Consider the following 19084-nt stretch of genomic DNA (forward strand, 5'->3'; position numbering starts at 1 on the left):
TTTTTGTAAACGACATAAAAATCTGAACTATGCACAGTGCAAGCGGTGGCTGAATATGGCCCATAGATTTGACTGATGAATAGTTTTTATACATAAGCAGTTCTTACAGAACTTCCTTTAAACTCCTAACCATTACCAGATGTGGGTTGCAGGCGGCTGCTGGAATTCCAACACCTGTTGCATCACACTGAATAGGATTCATTTTGGCAGGCACAGAAAATTCCATTTCAGTAACTAAATAGTTTGAAATGATATCTAAAGCCTCCTTTTTTCAGAGCAAGCTGATTCTAGCCTTATTTACAGGATAGCACATGCTTTCATAATTAGAAGACAGCTTGCAGTCTTTAGAGGCTGTAATTGCCTGCTGTTTCTTATAGTCAGTAAATATCAAAAGGAAGTTCTTTAATTAGGGACTATAACTGTCTGATATTTCTTATAGTCAGTAAATATCAAATGGAAAATCCTTAATTCAAAAAAAAGAAAACCTTTTAAAAAATGATGACAAGAAAAAAGGCTATGCTCCAAATAGTGGTGATTTCTAGTGATTTATGAAAGGTAGAAATACACTGTTTAGTATTCAAAAATGCTATAGTGTTACATTGAATATGATGGAGCTGCACCTTAGAAATGTACTCCATTGCATACCTCAATTCATTGCTGGATTATGTTGCTTCTTCCAAATCTGTACCCAGAGGTTTTTCAAAGATGAAATGCGTACTGATTTGGATGACTACAGAATGGATGTTTAGTGGCACTTTGTGGTGAGTTTTTGTGGCACCAGCCTCCTAGATCTTGGGCACAGGAGTCTGTAAGGAGCCATTTGCATGTCTGTTCTGTATTCAGGTGTGGGTGATAGGTACTGTTATGCTTATCCCAATCTTCTGAAAACATAATACAGTTTCATTCAAAATTTGCCCCATCTCTAGGACTAGTATCAAAGTCATTGTATTGATAATGGCAGCTGTTGAGGTGTTGTGCATCAGTTGTAGGCAGTTACAGTATGAGAATGAGAGGTGTTTTATTTTCATTTTGCCCTCCTAATCATCTTTAATTGAAGGCTTTCAAAGTGCTCTCAAATATTACCCCTAGGAAGGAGACTAACATTAGATACTTTGCAGATTGGAAAATTGAGGCTTAGAGTGCTCTCTGGATGTTTCTGAGAAAACAGTGAAACTGAAAAAGAATTTGGAATTACCAGGTTTTGCTTTATCTGTGCGTGCTTCAGTTTGTTTTAATAAAAGAATTCCCTTTTTAGTGTACTTTCTCATGAATTGCTTCTCATAAAGTTTAGCTGGTTTGCTTAGGAATGATCTCCAGGGTTCTAAATTTTAAATCAGTTTGATTTAACTCAGGAGAATGCAGCAGTATGGAAGAAATCACTCACTTAAATTTAGACACTAGCTCTTTCCATTCCTAGTTGAGTCTCAAAGGCCAATCTGTGTTACAAAACCCAGTGGTTTTCTTTTTTTAATCAGATATATTATAAACTGTATGAAATGCAACCTAGGTTTGACAGAACTGGTGCAAGTAAGTTGTAATCATAACTGTGTCACAATTGCATTTAGTATGGAGAAACATAAAATTAGTATGTGTAGAAAATGTGTAGAAAAAAATAAGCTCTTAAAAATTGAATTGCATTATTTAGTTTCTCATAAAAACAGTGTAATGTCAATTGAACTGACATCACCCTGAAGAGTACTAGTGCAAGGTTTGTGGAGAGAGGTAATATGTATTATCTAACTAATTAACATAGTCTAACAAAATATTCTCTCTCCTTACTGATATTGCCTCACTTATACCCTCGACCATCATAGCTAAAACTAGCTCCTAGTAAAAGAGTAACATCAGACCACAGTTGCATGTTGTTTGAGGAATGGGAGATCAGAGGAAAAACCCTATATACTTTAAGGACAGAGGGAAAAGATGTTAGGAGGGCCTCTTCTTGACTTCATGCTTTCTTGCACGTGTCTTCAATTTTAGACAAACAAAAGAGTCCCCTGGTAGCTCTCATGACGTTGTTTTGTCATGTGAAGATACATGAGCAATGAAGTGAGCAGGAGAGGAACAGTTGTGCTTAAATAGCACAGCAGCAAGCAAAATGGATTCAGCTTACATAATGTTAAAAGCTGAAAGCTGCTCCAAGACATTCTGCAACTCCTCCCACATATGAGCTATAGCTAGAAAAATCCTATTAAAAATAAATAAAAATAACCTTTCCCAAGGTGGTGAGCAATCTTTAAAAAACTCTTGTTCAGCAGGGAGAGTATAATTCTGAGGTTTTTTTATTATATTGAATAGAATTTATTCAATATTCCACCCTGATCTTGACAGTTAGAGAGGACATCTCTGAAAACAGCATCTGTAGACAAGCACTTGTCAGGGATGGTTGGTCTATATGTATTTATTTGTGTCTTAATACAAGAGGTTGGACTAGATAATTTCTTTAAAGTCTTCCAAACCTACTTGTCTATGACTTTTATTGTCCAATTCTAAAAACTGTAATGATCTTTGCAAAATACAGTCCTTTCAATTTGGGACTATTTTTTAAGTTGTCTGGTATAAGGATTTTCAGGTGATAAGCACTTTTTTTAAGCCCTAGTCTATCTTCTTTTTTCTTAAATCAACAAAATGAGTTACCTCTTTTTCTAGGCCTGTTATACCTCTCCACAAATCATGGGACAGTGCTGTTCTAGCATTGGCTGTAAGCAGGAAAATGTAGCTACATCTAGCAGTGTTACCCATTATTGAAGATGATCTAGATTTAATAGAGTTATTGAATTAATGAGTTTTTTGTAGAAGTCAGTAAAATCAGTATGAATTTCAAACAAGATAAATAGGCAGCGTTTTGTTGCTCTCCCGATTGTGGACTGATCCAGAGTCTGAAGTCCTATTCTGAAACGTCACTCTTTGTATTTTCAGGGCGTAGACTGCCTTGCAGAAAATGTGTTAGCTGGCAGTGACTCTGCTAAAGTATATGGCAATTGAAATAATTTTGAGAGAGAGAGAAATAACTTTAAAATTTAGTAGCTTTATCAACTTGATCAGCTGCTTTGCTTCTCAGAATCTGGAAGAAAGGGCCTTTGGTGTACTACCACGTTGACTTTTGTGTACAGAGCTGTATTTTTACTAAATTAAATGTCAGGCTCTGTATCACTGATTTTTTAGAAGACACAGAACTGAGATTCAAATAACTGGGCTAACCTAGGGAAAAAAGGGATTTTGTAAAATTTTCTCTTTTCCTAGTTATCTTTTAAGCTGAGTTTATAGTACTGGGAAAAAATGTAATTCTAACTACAAAAATAGATCAAGGGTTTTCATTTATTGCAGGGGGTAGAGCTCAACTCTGTTGAGATGCATCTGGGATCCTGGCTTGCCTGGGTCTTCTCCAGCAAGGGCTTGGGGAAATCGTTCCCTTGATGGAATAAATGCCATGCCTCTGTATGTAACGATCTCCCTGAATCGCTGCTAGCGTTTTGGGTATGGATGATCCGCTTATACATCTTCCTGCTAAAGACTAGCTACAAGAGGGACTTTTTTTTTTTTAATAATTTCCTTCTGAGTGATCTTTGCACAGCTTTTTGTGTACGAGAACAGCTTTGCCTTAGAGAGCTAGCTAAAGGGGCTTGGGTGAAGAAGGTGGACTGCTAGTGATGTATAGCGTGTACTGGGTGTTAAGCACTAGGTAAAATGGATAAGGTAGGATAAAATTAGAGAGGAAAGTGAGAAGTGAGGCGATAAAGGCCAAGTTCCCTGCTTTGCCCTGGTTTGTGTGAGCTCTGCTCTCACACCGCACCCTCTGCGTCTGACCGGTGTAGTGAGAGCTCCCTCTCCTGTCCCAAACCCCTGCAGCCGCTGGCTGGGATCGCGGGATGGAAATGGATAGATCAGGGCCTAGGGATGGAGGAGGACAGAGTAGCAACGATCCTGGCACTGGGTTTTGAGTCGGGAAGCAGTTCTCTGGCAGTGCTCGGCGGAGTCCCCCGAGTCCCACGGCTCAGTTATGGGACCAGACCGCGCAGGAGATGCTGCGCCCGGGTCCCGGTTGACAGGAGCTTTAGGAGCCGGAGCTTTCGCAGCTCCTGCCTCGCTGAGTGAGGGACGCGGGCACCCTCAGGGTCGGGGGGAAGCCGGAGAGCTCGGGCAGGTCTCCTCCGCCCCGGGCTGGGGCAGGCGGAGAGGAGCCGCTGCCCGAGCAGCCCTCGGGGAGGGAGGCCGGCCGGGGCGGGGGGCTCGGGCTGTCAGGGAGGATGGCGAAGGTGAGGAGCGGGGAGCCGGGGCGCGGCCCCCTCCCCCGGTGCACGCCGCTGTCAGGAGCGGGCGGGGAGCCGCAGACAAAGAGCCGCGGCCGGAGCCGAGCGGGCACCGGGGCCAGGAGGGGGCGGCCCGGGGGCGGGGACGCGGCGGGGGCGGCGGCCAGAGGCACCGGGGAGCCGAGCCCGGCGGCGGCGGCGGCGGCGGGGCGGCCGCGGAGCTGGGGCTGCGCTCGCCGGGAACAAAGGGCCGCTGCCCGCCGGCGCCCGCCCGCGGCACCATGCGCCGCGCCGAGCCCGGCCGCGCCTGGCCGCTGCTGCTGGCCCTCTGCAGCCTGGGCGCAGCCCAGCCGTCGCGGAGGCAGTGAGTACGGGCGGGGGGCGGGCAGGTACCGGGGGGGGGGGGACGGGGACGAGCCCCGCCGCCGCGGCCACTAACAAAGCCCGCAGAAGTGCCCCGGGGGCTGCGCTCGGGGGGGCGGCCCCGGTGTGCTGGCCGGTGCAAAAGCGCATAGCGAGAGAAAAAACAAATCTGCCGAGAAATACCTGTCTGCAGCCGCTGCGGCGCGGGGCTGCGAAGCTTTTATCTGCGAGCAGTTATTCGAGGAATCCGCGGGGCTGCGCGGGGGCTCCGCCGCGCCGCTCCCGCCGCCACGGGAAACCCGCTGCCGCGGCGGAGTCATCCGAGGAGAAGCCTTTCGCGCCGGGGAAACTTTCCTGGCTTTGGGAAATGGAATCCCGGGATTGTTCCAGCGTGTTTAGGTTAACTTTGGTTTAGGTTTGCTTTGTTCTTTATCGCTGGCTGATTATAGCCCGTCGCCTTCGTGAATAGCTGCGTGCCGGGGAGAAGTCCTTATTTTCACTTGCTTACTAGAAAATATTTCGCGTCCTGCCAAGCTTTGGTGAAACCTGACAGAGTTGTTCGTTAAATATGCCTGCAGGATCTGTCCAGTCCCTGTCAAGTTAACTGTTTAATTGCCCATTTAAATATTTAATATTCAAATGCTGCCTATTAAAGGACTTAAATAGCCGTATCAACAGGCTGATACTTCACAAAGAGTTACAGTAATTCTGAACAATGTGAATACATGTGCTTCGCATATGGCACTATAGTGCTGTGCTTAGTGACAGTTTGAATCTAATCACTTCATACTGGATGCAGATGGTATTCTTTCCCTCTCTCCAAATAGATCAGTTATGCTTTTCTTAGCAAGAATTTGCAGACTAAGTAGTAAATTTTTATTGTTATTTATTATTGTTCTGATGAATTTTCAAACCTGGCAACCATAAGGTTTTGAATCTGTAAGTACCCCATGCAACGCAACTCGGATGCCGCGGAGATCTGAACTTCCTTTGGGGGTAATGGGATCTCCATGGCAATGAGGCCTGCTGAGAGAGAAACGTGGGGTTGGAATTTGATAAAAGATGACTTGGGGGCTGTAAAACACCATCATCCTCATCCCAGAGTGATAATTAATCATGAACTAGAGCAACCTGGTTCACAGGACGGCAGAGAGGCAAGGGGCTGAGAGAGGAGGCTCGAAGAGTCATACGAAGAACTGCCTTGTTTAAAAAAATCCTTTTGGGAAGAAAAATCCCCAGAAAGGTGTGTGATGTCACGAAGAGGGTATGAATGTATCGCTAACAGCCCGGCACGCCAAAGAGCTCGGAGATTGTAGTGGAAGGGACTGTAACGCTTTTAGCTGAGGAGCTCGTGGCATGGTGCCATTCAGCACCGAGGAATGGTGAGGATCCCATTCAGAAACGCAGGGACTGTAGCGTGTGTGGGGTGTCTCTTAGGGTGGTTTTAGACCTGTGCGTATGTGTCTGCTACCATAATTCCTCTTTGACAGGGTTTTTTGGCTCGCAAGGTAAAATCGTTTGAACAAAGTGGTAGCAAAACAGAAAATTTGAGCCCGATCTTGCAACTGCGATTTTTGAGTTGCTTTGCTTTAAGTTTGCAGTTTAGAAGTGTTACGGGTATGTGAGCCTGGCTTTTAGAAAGTGCTGAGTACCAGCGGAGAGAGTCGCATTTCTTGTTTATCAAGTTGAGCTCTTAAAAATGGAGGCTTGAAAAATAATTAAGGCAAAAATATTAAACTATTTAAACTCTTTCAAAACAAAGAATTAATCTACAGAACTATTGGAAATTTAGCTACCACCTTACTCTTTCATGAACTTCAGCTCTTTTATGTGTAGCTAATCATATATCGTGGTTTGATTGTATATAAACATCAATATTAGTGCATTTATTTAAATATTAAGGATTGAATCTCGTGAGCCACTTACACTCTGCTCATTTCTGTGTGCAGTTATATAAACGTGAATCCATTCAGTGTAGCATATTTGAGAAAGACAGATACGCTTTTGAGATATAAAATAGTTGACCATGGTGATAGATTCAGAATACTTATAACATCTAATCAGGGATCCTGTAATATTTAATTTGTTGTTGCTTGGTATTGTGTATAAAGTTTGAAGACATAGTGTTTTATTTTCCTGTAAATTACTGCAGCAAATCACAAACTGTTGCACTGATATTGATTACATGAAATTCTTCCAGTATTGTACGAATGTGTGTTATCATTCCAGAAGATTCTGTTTGCAAGTATGTGCTTATAAGGCACAGCTATTTTTGCAGTCTTACTGTAATCATTAATTGCACTCGGGTGAATCTCTTAAGTGTGAACCGTAGAGTTGCAAAGCCTGAATTTGTCCTCATCTGTCATACAGTTTCATCCGCAGAGGCTATGGCTCTCCGCTTGCGATGGCTTATCTCTAGTCCTTTGATCAAGCTGGAACATTGGAGATATCTTTGTTTAGTTACCAATGCAACCAGACAGCAATCAACAATGTTCTTCATTTTATAAGTCCTAGATACAGGCTTAGACTGTTGTTACACATGTGACCTGACATGGGCAGATTCTGGGAACCTGTGTTACAGAATAGTCTGTTCTCTACTTTTAATTAGTCCATTACGTGTTTTTATGTTCTCTTACAAATAAGCATCTAAGAAAGATCCCACTCTTGTTGCTGTTCTTATTAACCGTCTACTTATAATCTTACTCCCTAGGGGCTATTTGATTGCTGCACCTTCTGTTTTCCGGTCTGGTGTCGAGGAATCTATAAGTGTGACCATCTTTAACTCTGTTAAGGAGACAACAGTCCAGATTCAGTTAGTGGTCAAAGGAGAAACTGTGTCAAGAGGCCATGGAACAGTTTTGGGTAAGTTCTAATTATTGTGAACTTGAGAACTGGTGTACAACTGTGTATCGTGGGAGCACATCAATATCTCTTAGAGAATTGCTTTGGGTGATAACAGAGCTGGAACCAAGCTAATACTTAATCCATTGACTACTGCTGCATGTTCTCAGCATTGTGCTAACCTGGGTTTGATTTCTGTGGCCTGAAACATCCAAGGCTGATCATTTTGGAGCACCAAGGCATATAGAGACCCTGGATAAAGATGGCACGTTGATATTCAAGTGTTTTAGAGCAAATAGTTCTTTCCTTTTGAAACTTGAACTTTTAACACTGGGGAGCTGTATAAGGAATAAGAAGTTAAATATAAAGAAAAATATGATATCTACAAAAACATCATTTTCTATCTTCATTTTAAAAAGAGTGTTGGAAATGCAGTCTCCTCATCTTCAGAACCGAGTATTACTAGAGAGGTGGTAGCACTTGTGCAGTTGGATAGGCCTGCCTTTAAAATCCAAGACTAATATCTGTGTACTCACAGAGAAAGACAAAAAGACTTTTGATTATGTCCAACTTAATCGTGAATGAATTCACATTAGTGAAAATGAAGTCTACCAGTGCTGTTCTACCACTGCTAGTAGTGATGGAAGTTGTAATTCAGGCAAGGCTTAGGCAATCAGTCTTTTTAGCCATCATGTTTAACCCTTCTCTGTGCAAAAATTTGGAGTGATATACATGCCACTTCCTTTCTCGGAACAGATTGTCTCTGTTTTTATCCTCTCCTGTCCTCTTTGAAATTGGCTGACAATTGCTTTACTAAATGAAGGGGAGTGATGCTTACACATGTGGACAACATATGCTAAAGAGAAATCTTAGGTATGGCAGTATCCAGCAATCAAAATAGACTCTATGGCTGTTTGTTTTGAGAATGATTCAAGTCCCAAGAAAGGCCAGGTCTTTTTTTTTTTTTTTTTTTTTTTTAATCGAAATACTTATGGAAGCATAAGATGCCCTGCAATGAATCCTCAACCTTGGTGGCACTCTCTAACTGTAGAGCATTTTGCAGTTCACCCTGGGCTAAAATTGTGAATAAATGTAGATCAAGTTTATATTGGAGAACTCCACTAGTTCTGACTTCACTCACCCTGCAGATTGTTTTACACAATGCAGGAAAATTGCTTAATGAAATCATAATCAAGGGGCATTTCAGTTAGCAGCTTTATGATTTTTGGGTCTCATTTCGCTGAACCCTAACTGGCTCAAAGGTTAGTACCTTAGCTTGAGAAGAGTAACACTAATCCTCATTCTCTCTCTCTCATTTTAGATAAAGGAACAATTAAACTGAAGGTAAGTGTCAATTTTTTTTTAATGCTTTTTGGAGAGAATATGAGGGACTCTCTTCCAGTCACATCAGGCATTGCTGTCTGAGCATTTGAGGCACAGATACTGCTGCTGCACTCATTACAGAGGAAGCAACCTTTGCAAGAGGAAGGGGGTGGAGTGAAAAGAACTGCAGCTTAATCCATTAGAGCTTGTCTGTCAGGCTCTTACACCACTGAAGAAAATCAGTGGCTGAGGAGAACGTGAAGAAGTTTGGGGCAGAACTAATAACTCTGGTGCAGACTTTAAACTTTTTTTTTTTCCATGTGAACAGCCGAAGTATGAAAAAAAATCTGTGTGGTTCATTGTTCAACATAAAGTTCTACACTGTGGTTATTTTATAAGAGTGGTAGTACTCTGATAAGTGTGCAGTACTCTGGCCAGATCCAGGTGTTTGGAAACAGTTTTAATAGGTTACTGCAGCACAGCATGGGTGCCTTCATTGCACCTACTGCATCATCTACATTATCACTGGCCTATAAGTAAATTGAAGCCTTTGATTTACAGTCATTTAACTAGCTTGATGATGATCTGTCATGGCTGGTTGGGCCTCTTCTGCCTTGGTGGCATATCCCAGAGTTTTCTTTGCCTTCTCTGTAATTGCTATATGGCTGATGTTCATATTGTTCTGTCCTGCCAGTAGTTAAGCTGTGTCTGGGAATTAGGTTCCAGAAAGGGTTTGATATGTATTTCCCCCCCTCCCACCACCGTTTAGTGTGCTAATACAGAAATCCGTTAGTATCTACCCCTTACATTGCAGGAAGGTGTAAGGTTAGGGTTAGACTATGTAAGAGGAGACATACATGGTTAAACCAAATGCTGTAGACTTATTTACCTAAAGCCTGCAACTCACTGTTGAATATGATCTGCAGTCATTGCTGATTTCAGAGGTTAGTAAAGGCAATGCATTTTATCTATTTTTATCTTTTTCAATCCTAAATGAGGACCTACTACAATAATATTTTAATATTAACAGATTTTTTTAGTTTGTAATTTTTAATTTAAAGCTATTAAAGAAGTCGTCTGCCCCCCCTCCCATCCCTCCCCGGTAGAGCCATGTCTTCATAGCATGGTTAATTTCCCTGTGTAACACATCTTTATCACTCAAGCAAAGTGATATCTGACCTGCCATGTGCAGCTTCCCCTAAAGAAAGGGTAGAAGAGAATTTCCTGCCATGTTTTTAGCATAACCTTTCCTCCTCTGAAGTTCTTCTTTGCGTTATAAAAAATCTAATATGGTCTTCATTTTCTTTTTATTACTAACACATAGTTGCACTGAAATGCAACAGGTGGCTGCTCTTTGCCCTCTTCAGTGTCAGTAATTCTGGAGTAGTAACTGTGTTCCCCAGAAAGCTCAAAGGCTCTTCTATGTCTTCCTCACCTTATGGTCTGTCTTCTAGGTGCCTTCAGGACTTCGTGGACAAGCACATCTAAAAGTCTGGGGCAACCGGCATGTCACAGAGGAAGGTTACATTTTTCACAACTATACCACAGTAACCATTGATAGCAAAGGGTCGTCAGTGTTCATCCAGACTGATAAACCTGTCTATAAACCTAAGCAGAAAGGTAAAGTGACCTCAGATACCTTGCCAGATGCTAGGGCTGCTTGCAAGCAAAACTTTTTTTCAAGGGTAAATTCTAGGGTGTGATCTTGTGTTCAGGGCTGGCTGTGATGAATAATAAATTTCCTCTTTTCCTATATTTTTAGTGTTAATAAACCTCTTTATGGTGACTTCTGACTTGAGACCAGTCAATGACAGGGTAAGAAAAACTCTTCTTTTCCTCACTCTAAAATGTGATGGAATACTTCATTTCCTGTTTTACTCTGTCATATATTTGTGCAAAAATCTAATTGGATTCCTTCATCTATTTTGCCACCTCTCGTGATTGCTTTTTGTTATTTACAAATTAGTGTGTGTGTGTGTGGGGGTTGTCTTGCTTTTTTTTTAATTTGGGCACATTGCTATTAAAGGAGAATACACACTTTTGTAGTGATATCAAATACAACGTTACTATACCAAAGCAGTTATGGAAAGAATTTTTTTAGAGACTTGCACTCTATTAGTGCACAGATGTATGAATTTTCCAGTCATTTGCTTGAATGCAATGTTTGTTTCTCAGACTGCTCTTACCAAAGAACATAGGTTTAAACGTGCTTTCTTTGTGCATCATACCTTGCTTATGCCAGCTCAGCAGCTTGTCACAAAAAGCAGAAAAGGAGTTTTGTTTCATAGAGCCTTTTTTCTTTTTTTCATTTCTTTCAGATTGAAGCTTATGTGGTGGTGAGTATCTGTCTGCCAGTCATGTAGCATACAACCTGTAAAGACACAAGATTGTAGTAGTCTTAGGAGGAAGAAGTAACAAGTCTCTACCTTTTCAAGTTCATTATGGCCATTCCCAGCTGTAATCTGTGCCATTATCTCTAGCCTTGCGTCTTTAACAGATCTTTGTGTTTTGTTTTTTTGTTATCACCAACAAATATACTTGTTCTCTACTTCAGTTTCAGAAATCCACTCCCATTTTTTTGCCTGAGAAGAACTGGCTAAATTCATTAGGCTTTATAAATGTAATAGTCCCACTCAATTTCTCCCTTCTTTTCAATGCAGACACTCTCCTATCCTTCATCTGGCTGGGCTGATATAGCAGGGCCAATTTCATCTCTGCACCCAAACATTATGATAGTGGACAATAGAAATGCATGGCAAGGAAAGGGTGCTCCTGTCTTCTTCTCTATGAGGTGAATGAGAGGTTCCTTCTGTGTCTAGTCTCTTTTTTTTTTTTTAATCCATGTTTTCTTTAGCTGTCAGCAAGTGGAACTCACCCTCTTCCTTTGTTTGCATTCAGCCACAAATTTAATGCGGACAAAAACAGAGGGATTAATTTCATCTGACTTTGCCATCTAAAAATTGTCTTGCTAGTTGTACAAGTCCCTCCATGAATGGAAAGAAAGCATCTCAGAAGCCAGTTCATCCCATCCCAAATAGGTGTCTAACAGAAGTGGAAATCTACCCCTGGTGGTGCTTCTGTGTGCCCACTGACTATAAAAGCAACATAGCTGAAAAGAGCACTGAATTCTAGAAAACAAATCCCACTCTCCCACGCATAAAATATCTTCAGAAATTTTTGAACAGATAGATGCTAGTTACATGTGAGCTATTAGTGAAGTGCATAGATAAAATGAAGTTCTTTGTTGCAGACTGTGAGTTAAATGTTTTAGTGATATTCACTTTCACTGTGATGTTTCTCATTCCTAAACCACTTATGCAGGATCCTCGGGGGTCTCGTATGATAGAGTGGGGCAATTTGAAGCCATTTTGTTGTGGTAAGTTCCAGATTATTTTACCTCTGTGTGCTAGCTGCCAGTAGTTTCTGTTTATTCTAAATTGTGTTAAATAAGCCTTTACAAGGATTGATGAGTGATAGAGAGTTCAGTGTCGTCTCTTCTTTCTCAGGAATTGTAAATATGAGTTTTCCTTTGTCTGATCAGCCAGTGTTTGGTGAATGGCTCGTCTTTGCTGAAATGCAGGGGCACACATACAACAAATCCTTTGAAGTTCAAAAATATGGTAAGTTGTATACAAATCGGCTTTGACTGTGACCCAAACATGTTTAGAAGAACAACATATTGTGAAATGCTTTTACTTAAGGTGAAACACTTTAGAAATAGTGCATCAAAAATGTCAGGTACTTTGGGCATATAGACTCTTGAAATTTAATGAAGTTCTTTGTTAACGTCCTTCACAGTATGTAAAGTGAAAGACCTGAAACGGAGTGTCATATTGCACAATCTGCGCATGTGAGAAACAAAGATTTCACTTCGCTTTGGAAAGCTCTTAAGGACATTCTTAGTCTCTCAGTGCTTTCCTTCTTTCCGCAGAGCCCTCCTTGGAATTATAAGTTCCTTTTCTCTACCCCACTTTTCAGTCTCAAAATGCCCCTGCTTGATGAAAGGTGGGCACTGTTCTACCTGGCACCCCATGTGTGGCATCAGATCTGCATTTATAGGCACTCACTGTTACAGCTGTTGAGTATCTCAGTTCCATTCCTGACACAACATGGAGGAATAGTGGATTGTCCTCTTCACCTTGTATCTAAGAGGAAAAGTTTGGGCTCAAATCCTAGAATTTGGATCCCTCTGAGAAGTAAAACTCTGGGAGTCTGTTGCTAAGGTCACCTTGCCAAGATGGTCTTGGTTTGCTGACTTTTATTGTTTCATTCTCTGGTCAGTGCAGTCCTGCGTAATGTTAGCTACAGTGCCTTCATCTGACCTTACGCAGTGATCTTGTCAGAGCTGTATATTTTTGCTATAATCTGAGCTGTAAGATTTCTTTGAAATGGCTCTGTTGTATTCCTTTTCATTGTAGTATTACCAAAGTTTGAGTTGCTGATTGATCCCCCTCGCTACATTCGTGACCTTTCAACATGTGAAAAGGGAACTGTCCATGCCAGGTAGGAACATACCATAAACACAGTTTAATCTGTATAGCTTGTAGTACAGCCACAGGATGGTGCAGTCACTGAAACTCAGATCTCATCCCCTGTGGTCTTTTCAGATGGTTTCTGGTCATCATCAGAAGCTTTCATATGCAAGAGCCTTAATAAAACACGTTAACAATAACAAGTTGGAAAACCTTCTGTTACCTTTTTTTCTTCTTTTCTAGATGTGCGGATCACATGGTTTTAGTCTTGATCTAATTGAGAAACCAGAGAAGAGGTCTGGAAGTTTTTCATTATCTGCTTTCCATTTCAGATATACATTTGGAAAACCAGTGACAGGAAAGTTAATTGTCAATATGACTATAAATGGAGTGGGGTACTACAGGCATGAAGTGGGACACCCTGTCCTCAAGACCACCCAGGTGAGGGAGATCATTCAATCAGCTGCAATACGATATCTGATCTGCAGTCTTTGAAGTTCATACTACAGCTCCATTTTATGTCCCTGATGGGAAACCAGAAATAAATAAATATATGTGATAATTTGGCCCAACATAAAATATTGTGTATTTTTACACTGCATGCTATAATTTGGGGGATGAGAATTTATTGACATAGTACTAATCTGCTAGGTTTTTAGAGCATATGAGGCTGAGGGAGAAGATGAGAATGAGGAGCTTGGACAAAGCTAGTCCAGACTATGGATGAGGGAGGAAAATGAGAACTGTTGCTTTTCCCTTCTGCCCCCATACCTCTCAAGAACTAATTCCTTCCATTCCATATCCTTAAAAATACTGCTACAAACTCCAATCAAGTACCTACACTTTACATTTGGCCTCTAGAGCCTTTTTGAATGTGCATGCAAACTTACGTTTGCATTCCCCAATACACCTGGTAGATTGATGGCTCTGCTGTTTTCGACGTGTGTGTGAAAGACATGATGCCAGCTGACGTTCCAGAACATTTTCGAGGCACAGTCAATATCTGGGCCACGGTGACCAGCTCTGATGGGAGCAAGCAGGTTACATTCGACGACTCAACACCTGTTCAGAAACAGCTGATTGATATCAAGTACTCCAAGGATACTAGGAAACAGTTCAAACCTGGACTGCCTTATAAAGGAAAGGTAAGATTAAAAATAGAGACACCGAAAAGTGGCTGATATAAGACCTGATCTCAGGATGTTGCACCGTGTTCTGGTGTGTTTTTCCCATCTGCTATTTTTTCTGTCATTGACCAGAATTACCAATAACATAAAACACCTTGTTCTGTAAATGAAACGTTGTGTAGGTAGAAGTCACTTATCCTGATGGGAGCCCAGCTGACAGAGTGACTGTCCGAATTAAAGCTGAACTAACGCCAAAGGACAACGTTTATACAAGTGAACTGGTATCCAGAAATGGCCTGGTGGAGTTTGAAATCCCCTCCATTCCTACAGCTGCCCAATATGTCTGGCTGGAGGTGGGTAAAAGCTCTTTATAGGATTAGTGGGCTTTAATGCAACTAATCTTGTCAAACCTGCACTTTATAAATCACTACCACAAACAGGAAATCAGTGCCTTTTAGTTTCAACTTCTCAATTTAAATGCAGCAAACACTTGCTTTGCTTCCTGCTGCCAGTAGAACTGATTATTATAACTGTCATAAAAGGATGCTTCTCCAAATATAGCTTAACATAGCAGTAAATAATGGTCCAATATCTTAAGAGTATTGTCATTATGTAAAGATGGCAAAAAGATAAACAGCTGGAAAGTGTAAAATGGGAGGTGGGGATACAGGATAAGAAGAGACTAGGAGTCAGGCTTCCTATGCATGTATAACATTCAGATATAACTTTTGTTAAGACCAAAGTGACAGCGATTGATGGGAAACCGTCAGGGGACCAGTATCTGCCAAATTATTTGTCCATCAGTAGCTGGTACTCACCCAGCAAGTGCCACATCCAGCTCCAGGCACCAGATAAGCCTTTCCAGGTATGTTGGCTTCATATTCCATTATGGCAACACTGCATTTCTTGGGTTTATGCACTTTTTTCTGATTAAAAATTTCCAGCCATTCTGTTACCTGGGGTCCTGGTCTTTTACTGTATCTATTGCAAAGCTTAAAGTAGGTGCATGTCAGTCACCAAAAAATTGTCAGCTGCACACAGTTCTAAGCAATGTGCCTTTGATGCTTTGGGTGGCATCTCATTTTCCTTTTATGTTGTGGAGACGGGGAGAGAGGGTGGATATAGGGACGAGCAACAGTTTTTAATATTTGAACATAAAACAAGTCCTGTGCACCCCAAGTAACATTTATGTATGAATTGTTTGATAAAATGATATGTAAATTATACTAATGCTTTAGTTCAAATCAACAAATGCCCTAAAATTGGAAGTGAAGTTGGAGTAGCTTAATAATTAAAAGATCCAGATTAGGGCTATGTAGTCTCTCTGGAACTTCCAGTTTAAATCTCAGCTGGGTCAGTTTAGTCTTCCACTTTTCAAACTATGAACATAGTTATCTTGTTTTCTTTTGTAGTTTTTGTAGGAGCCCAGTCCTTCCATGCAGAAGTTGTCATGATCTGTCTCCTGAAGGAGAGATCTGATTTAACTAGAATTTCTCTTGCCTTCTATTGTATACTGAGTGGTGTTTAGGGCTTGTTCTCTACCTAAGAAGACATGTCTCTGAGGGATTGCATATTGCTTTGTGGGGAAAAAAAAGATTGGGTTCTGGCAATGTGTACACATACAGATAGATCTCTATTATCAGCGGATCTGTCAGGTTAGTTTTAGACTCATTGTAGCAAAATAAGAGAGGTGTAGTGGTGGTTTTTGGTGTGTTTTGTTTTTTTTTTTTTTTTTTTTAATCGCTGCATTTTGTGGTAGTTTAATGGCTAATTAATACTTTACAAGATTCCTGAGGAATAGAAAGGGGATTATACACTGCTAATCTGAACACATTGTTCTTATTATAACCTGATTAGAAGTAATTCTTCTGTGGGAAAGCTGGGAGTTGGATGACCAGCTGATGTGGGAACTGTTTCCCTGCTTTGCCAGCTCTTACTGGGTGTTCCAATTAGCTACACTTTTTCTTTTTTTTTTTTTCTTTTTCTTTTTCTTTTTTTAAATGAACTGTTTCATCATTTTGCAGTAGGAAATTCTTAATACTTCAAATATTTGATGTCACGAGGCACCTCTCCCTGGACTCTGCAGCATTCTCACTGTATTTAACCACTAGCAGCTTCTTGTTCTCCTGTCCTTGCCATTTTGGCTTGTACCATATATATGCTCTGGCAAGATAGCACTGTTAGTATTGAAGAAAAAGGCTTTTCAAAATGTTTCATTGGTATTTAACATTACTGCTCAGTCTTAGTTGGGCATGCTATGCTTTAAATGGCAGGCGGGTCAGGACTGGAAGCTGCTGAAGAAATCCTACTTAACAGAAGTGTTGATGACTTCTCATATGCCAGAAGAAAGAAGTTTGTGTTTCTAGGAAATTCAGCTGCTCCACAGAAGTCTTATTACGCAGCCAAATGTGACCCAGTCCTATTGCCCTGACCATGAGCACCGATATGCATTCTGTTGGGACTAGCAATATTTGGGGGATTTTACCTCCAGGGGATTTAGTGCTTAAAGTGCTTACCTCTGGGTATAAGACTTGGGAGTGCAGAAAGTCAGTGTGCTTCTTTGCAGCCTTTTGCAGGCATCAGATGTGTTTGCCCTGAAAAAAAGAAGCTCTCTTCTTGCTTTCTTTTATGTTTGACAGCTCCTTGAGTGCCAGATTTGCAAATTAATATCAAAACCTGTGTAATTTGAAAGCATTTTCCCCAGCCCTGTCCCCAATAACTTCAGGCCTTGTTAGTTGTTTGAATCAGTGTTTGCCTTGTGACAGTAATCATGATGCATAACCTCAATTAAACAGCAAAAAATGTCAGACATGACACACATCACTTTCCACCCCCCAACCCATATCTTTCTCTTTTGGGGCTGGACTACTGAAGGGGTGTCTAAAATTCAACCAATTCTGACAGCTGCTCTGTGCCAAAAGGCTTAACTTTCAAGATTCCAGAGATTCCTTTATTGTTTTCATTAATGCATACAACCCCCCATCCCATTCTCCTGTTAGACTTGCAGGAAGTGAAGAGCTGCACACAGGCCCCTTCTTACTGTGAAGAAAATCCACGAAAACAGTGCTAATACAGTATTCTCTTCAATGCATAAATTTCGTAGGAGAGGCATCAAGCCTCTTGTGGGCTCAGACCCAAATAGATTTGTGCTTTATAAATAGAAAGTATGCATTATAACAAACCAGATCTCTTGCTTTTCTGTCTCTGGGCACAGGTAGGAGAGGAGGCTTGGATTGCAGTTAAGTCCACATGTCCTTGCAACTTCACTCTGCATTATGAAGTAGCATCGCGAGGCAATATTGTCCTTTCAGGACTGCAGCACAGTAACATCACCCAGCAGAGGAGCAAAAGAGCCACCAGTCCCCTTGAGAAGAATGTTGATGTCGTGCATTCCCCAGGAACAGGTAGCTAGCATCAGATGTGCTACCTCTCCCTTATTTTCAGGGGGAAAAAAACCACCTTTCTGCAAAGTTTTCAAAGTATGTTCTTTTTTTTAATTCGATGCTCTTTAAAGGGCATAGAATAATTTTGTGCAAGCAAAATAGTAATATCCATTGCATACAAAATCATATAGAAAAATATAAACTTCTCCAAGAGGGAAAGCATAGTCTTTCTTAACATGCATTGCCTTTGGGATCAGCTGAGTGGTAGGGAAGGAAGTGATGGGGCCAGGGGAACTTAGTAGACCAGTTGAGTGGGCCTACTCAAGGGAGGGGAAGAGATGCTGAGCCCAAGACAAACTCGTGCAGCAGGAACAAGGGAAAGATGAAAGTCCTGGATGAGGAATTCTGTGCCTTGCAGCACTTAGAGGAGGCAGAGAGAGAGTGATTTTGATAAATAACACTGCATTTTCCAATTTATTTTTTAGCACCTACCAGCAATCCTGCAGCAGAGGTTGAAGTCTGCATGACATTCCTCCATTTCTCAGTAGTTCACAACATGGCTCCCTTTGGCCGTCTTCTGGTGTATTACGTCAGGGAAAATGGAGAAGGGGTCACAGACAGCCTGCAGTTCACTGTCAAGTCCTCCTTTGAAAATCAGGTATTGGCAATGCAGGTAGCGGAGAGGAGGGGATGGTATCTTGTTATTTTTCATGGTTTTATCTGCTGACCAGGAGGTGAGATGATGGGATTTTATGTTAAATTCCTAGGTTGCAGTGGCGCTCTCAGCAAATGAGACCAGACCTGGTGATGTCGTGAACATCAAGGTCACAGCTGCCAAATCAAGCTGTGTCTGCATTGCCACTGTGGATAAGAGTGTCTACTTGCTGAAGACAGGTTTTCAGCTGACAGCCAGCCAGGTAAAAGGAAGCTTAAGGTGCTAATGTCTCTTTCTCTCTTAATACCAGTATCTGCATTTTACCTTTAGTAAGAAACCCTTATACTTGGAAAGGACAGCAGTCTTTTCCCTTTCTCTGTAGGTTTTTCAAGAGCTTGCAGAGTATGATGTATCTGATGCTTTTGGAGCTCCCAAGGAAGAAGGGCATTTCTGGTGGCCAGGCATGTCCTCACGTAGACGCCGTCGATCTTCTGTCTTCCCCTGGCACTGGGACATCACCAAGGATGCTCGCTTCGCATTTACAGTAGGAAGAATCAACCTCCACTTCTCTGTGGAGTGTCTTTGTTACTTTTATGTTTGCAGGATAATTTTTAGTTCCATAGGCTATTCCCTTTACACATTTGAGGTTGTTTCTCTGGGGGGTAGTCTG

At 41.5% G+C, this 19084-nt stretch overlaps 1 protein-coding gene across 5 annotated transcripts in view; it reads left to right on the forward strand.

The window, feature by feature from the left end:
* CPAMD8 (C3 and PZP like alpha-2-macroglobulin domain containing 8) overlaps positions 1 to 19084 on the forward strand; it is a 59765-nt gene that overhangs the window by 1097 nt on the left and 39584 nt on the right. For 2 of the 5 annotated variants that reach the window (XM_064497371.1, XM_064497372.1), the window contains exons 1-17: positions 4395 to 4614; positions 7324 to 7475; positions 8776 to 8798; positions 10232 to 10397; positions 10540 to 10592; positions 11096 to 11113; positions 12099 to 12153; positions 12284 to 12397; positions 13196 to 13280; positions 13582 to 13690; positions 14167 to 14394; positions 14559 to 14729; positions 15113 to 15241; positions 17591 to 17780; positions 18245 to 18417; positions 18527 to 18676; positions 18797 to 18958. In XM_064497371.1, the coding sequence (XP_064353441.1) occupies positions 4532 to 4614; positions 7324 to 7475; positions 8776 to 8798; positions 10232 to 10397; positions 10540 to 10592; positions 11096 to 11113; positions 12099 to 12153; positions 12284 to 12397; positions 13196 to 13280; positions 13582 to 13690; positions 14167 to 14394; positions 14559 to 14729; positions 15113 to 15241; positions 17591 to 17780; positions 18245 to 18417; positions 18527 to 18676; positions 18797 to 18958 (2061 nt within the window). In that variant the 5' untranslated portion in view covers positions 4395 to 4531. Of the gene's footprint in view, positions 1 to 4393; positions 4615 to 5521; positions 5996 to 7323; positions 7476 to 8775; positions 8799 to 10231; positions 10398 to 10539; positions 10593 to 11095; positions 11114 to 12098; positions 12154 to 12283; positions 12398 to 13195; positions 13281 to 13581; positions 13691 to 14166; positions 14395 to 14558; positions 14730 to 15112; positions 15242 to 17590; positions 17781 to 18244; positions 18418 to 18526; positions 18677 to 18796; positions 18959 to 19084 lie in introns of those variants that run through there. The other 3 variants (XM_064497373.1, XM_026105909.2, XM_026105905.2) reach the window with 3 other exon arrangements.

This window comes from Dromaius novaehollandiae, chromosome 25, assembly GCF_036370855.1.
Source record: "Dromaius novaehollandiae isolate bDroNov1 chromosome 25, bDroNov1.hap1, whole genome shotgun sequence".
In the NCBI taxonomy this organism is placed as follows: Eukaryota; Metazoa; Chordata; class Aves; order Casuariiformes; family Dromaiidae; genus Dromaius; species Dromaius novaehollandiae.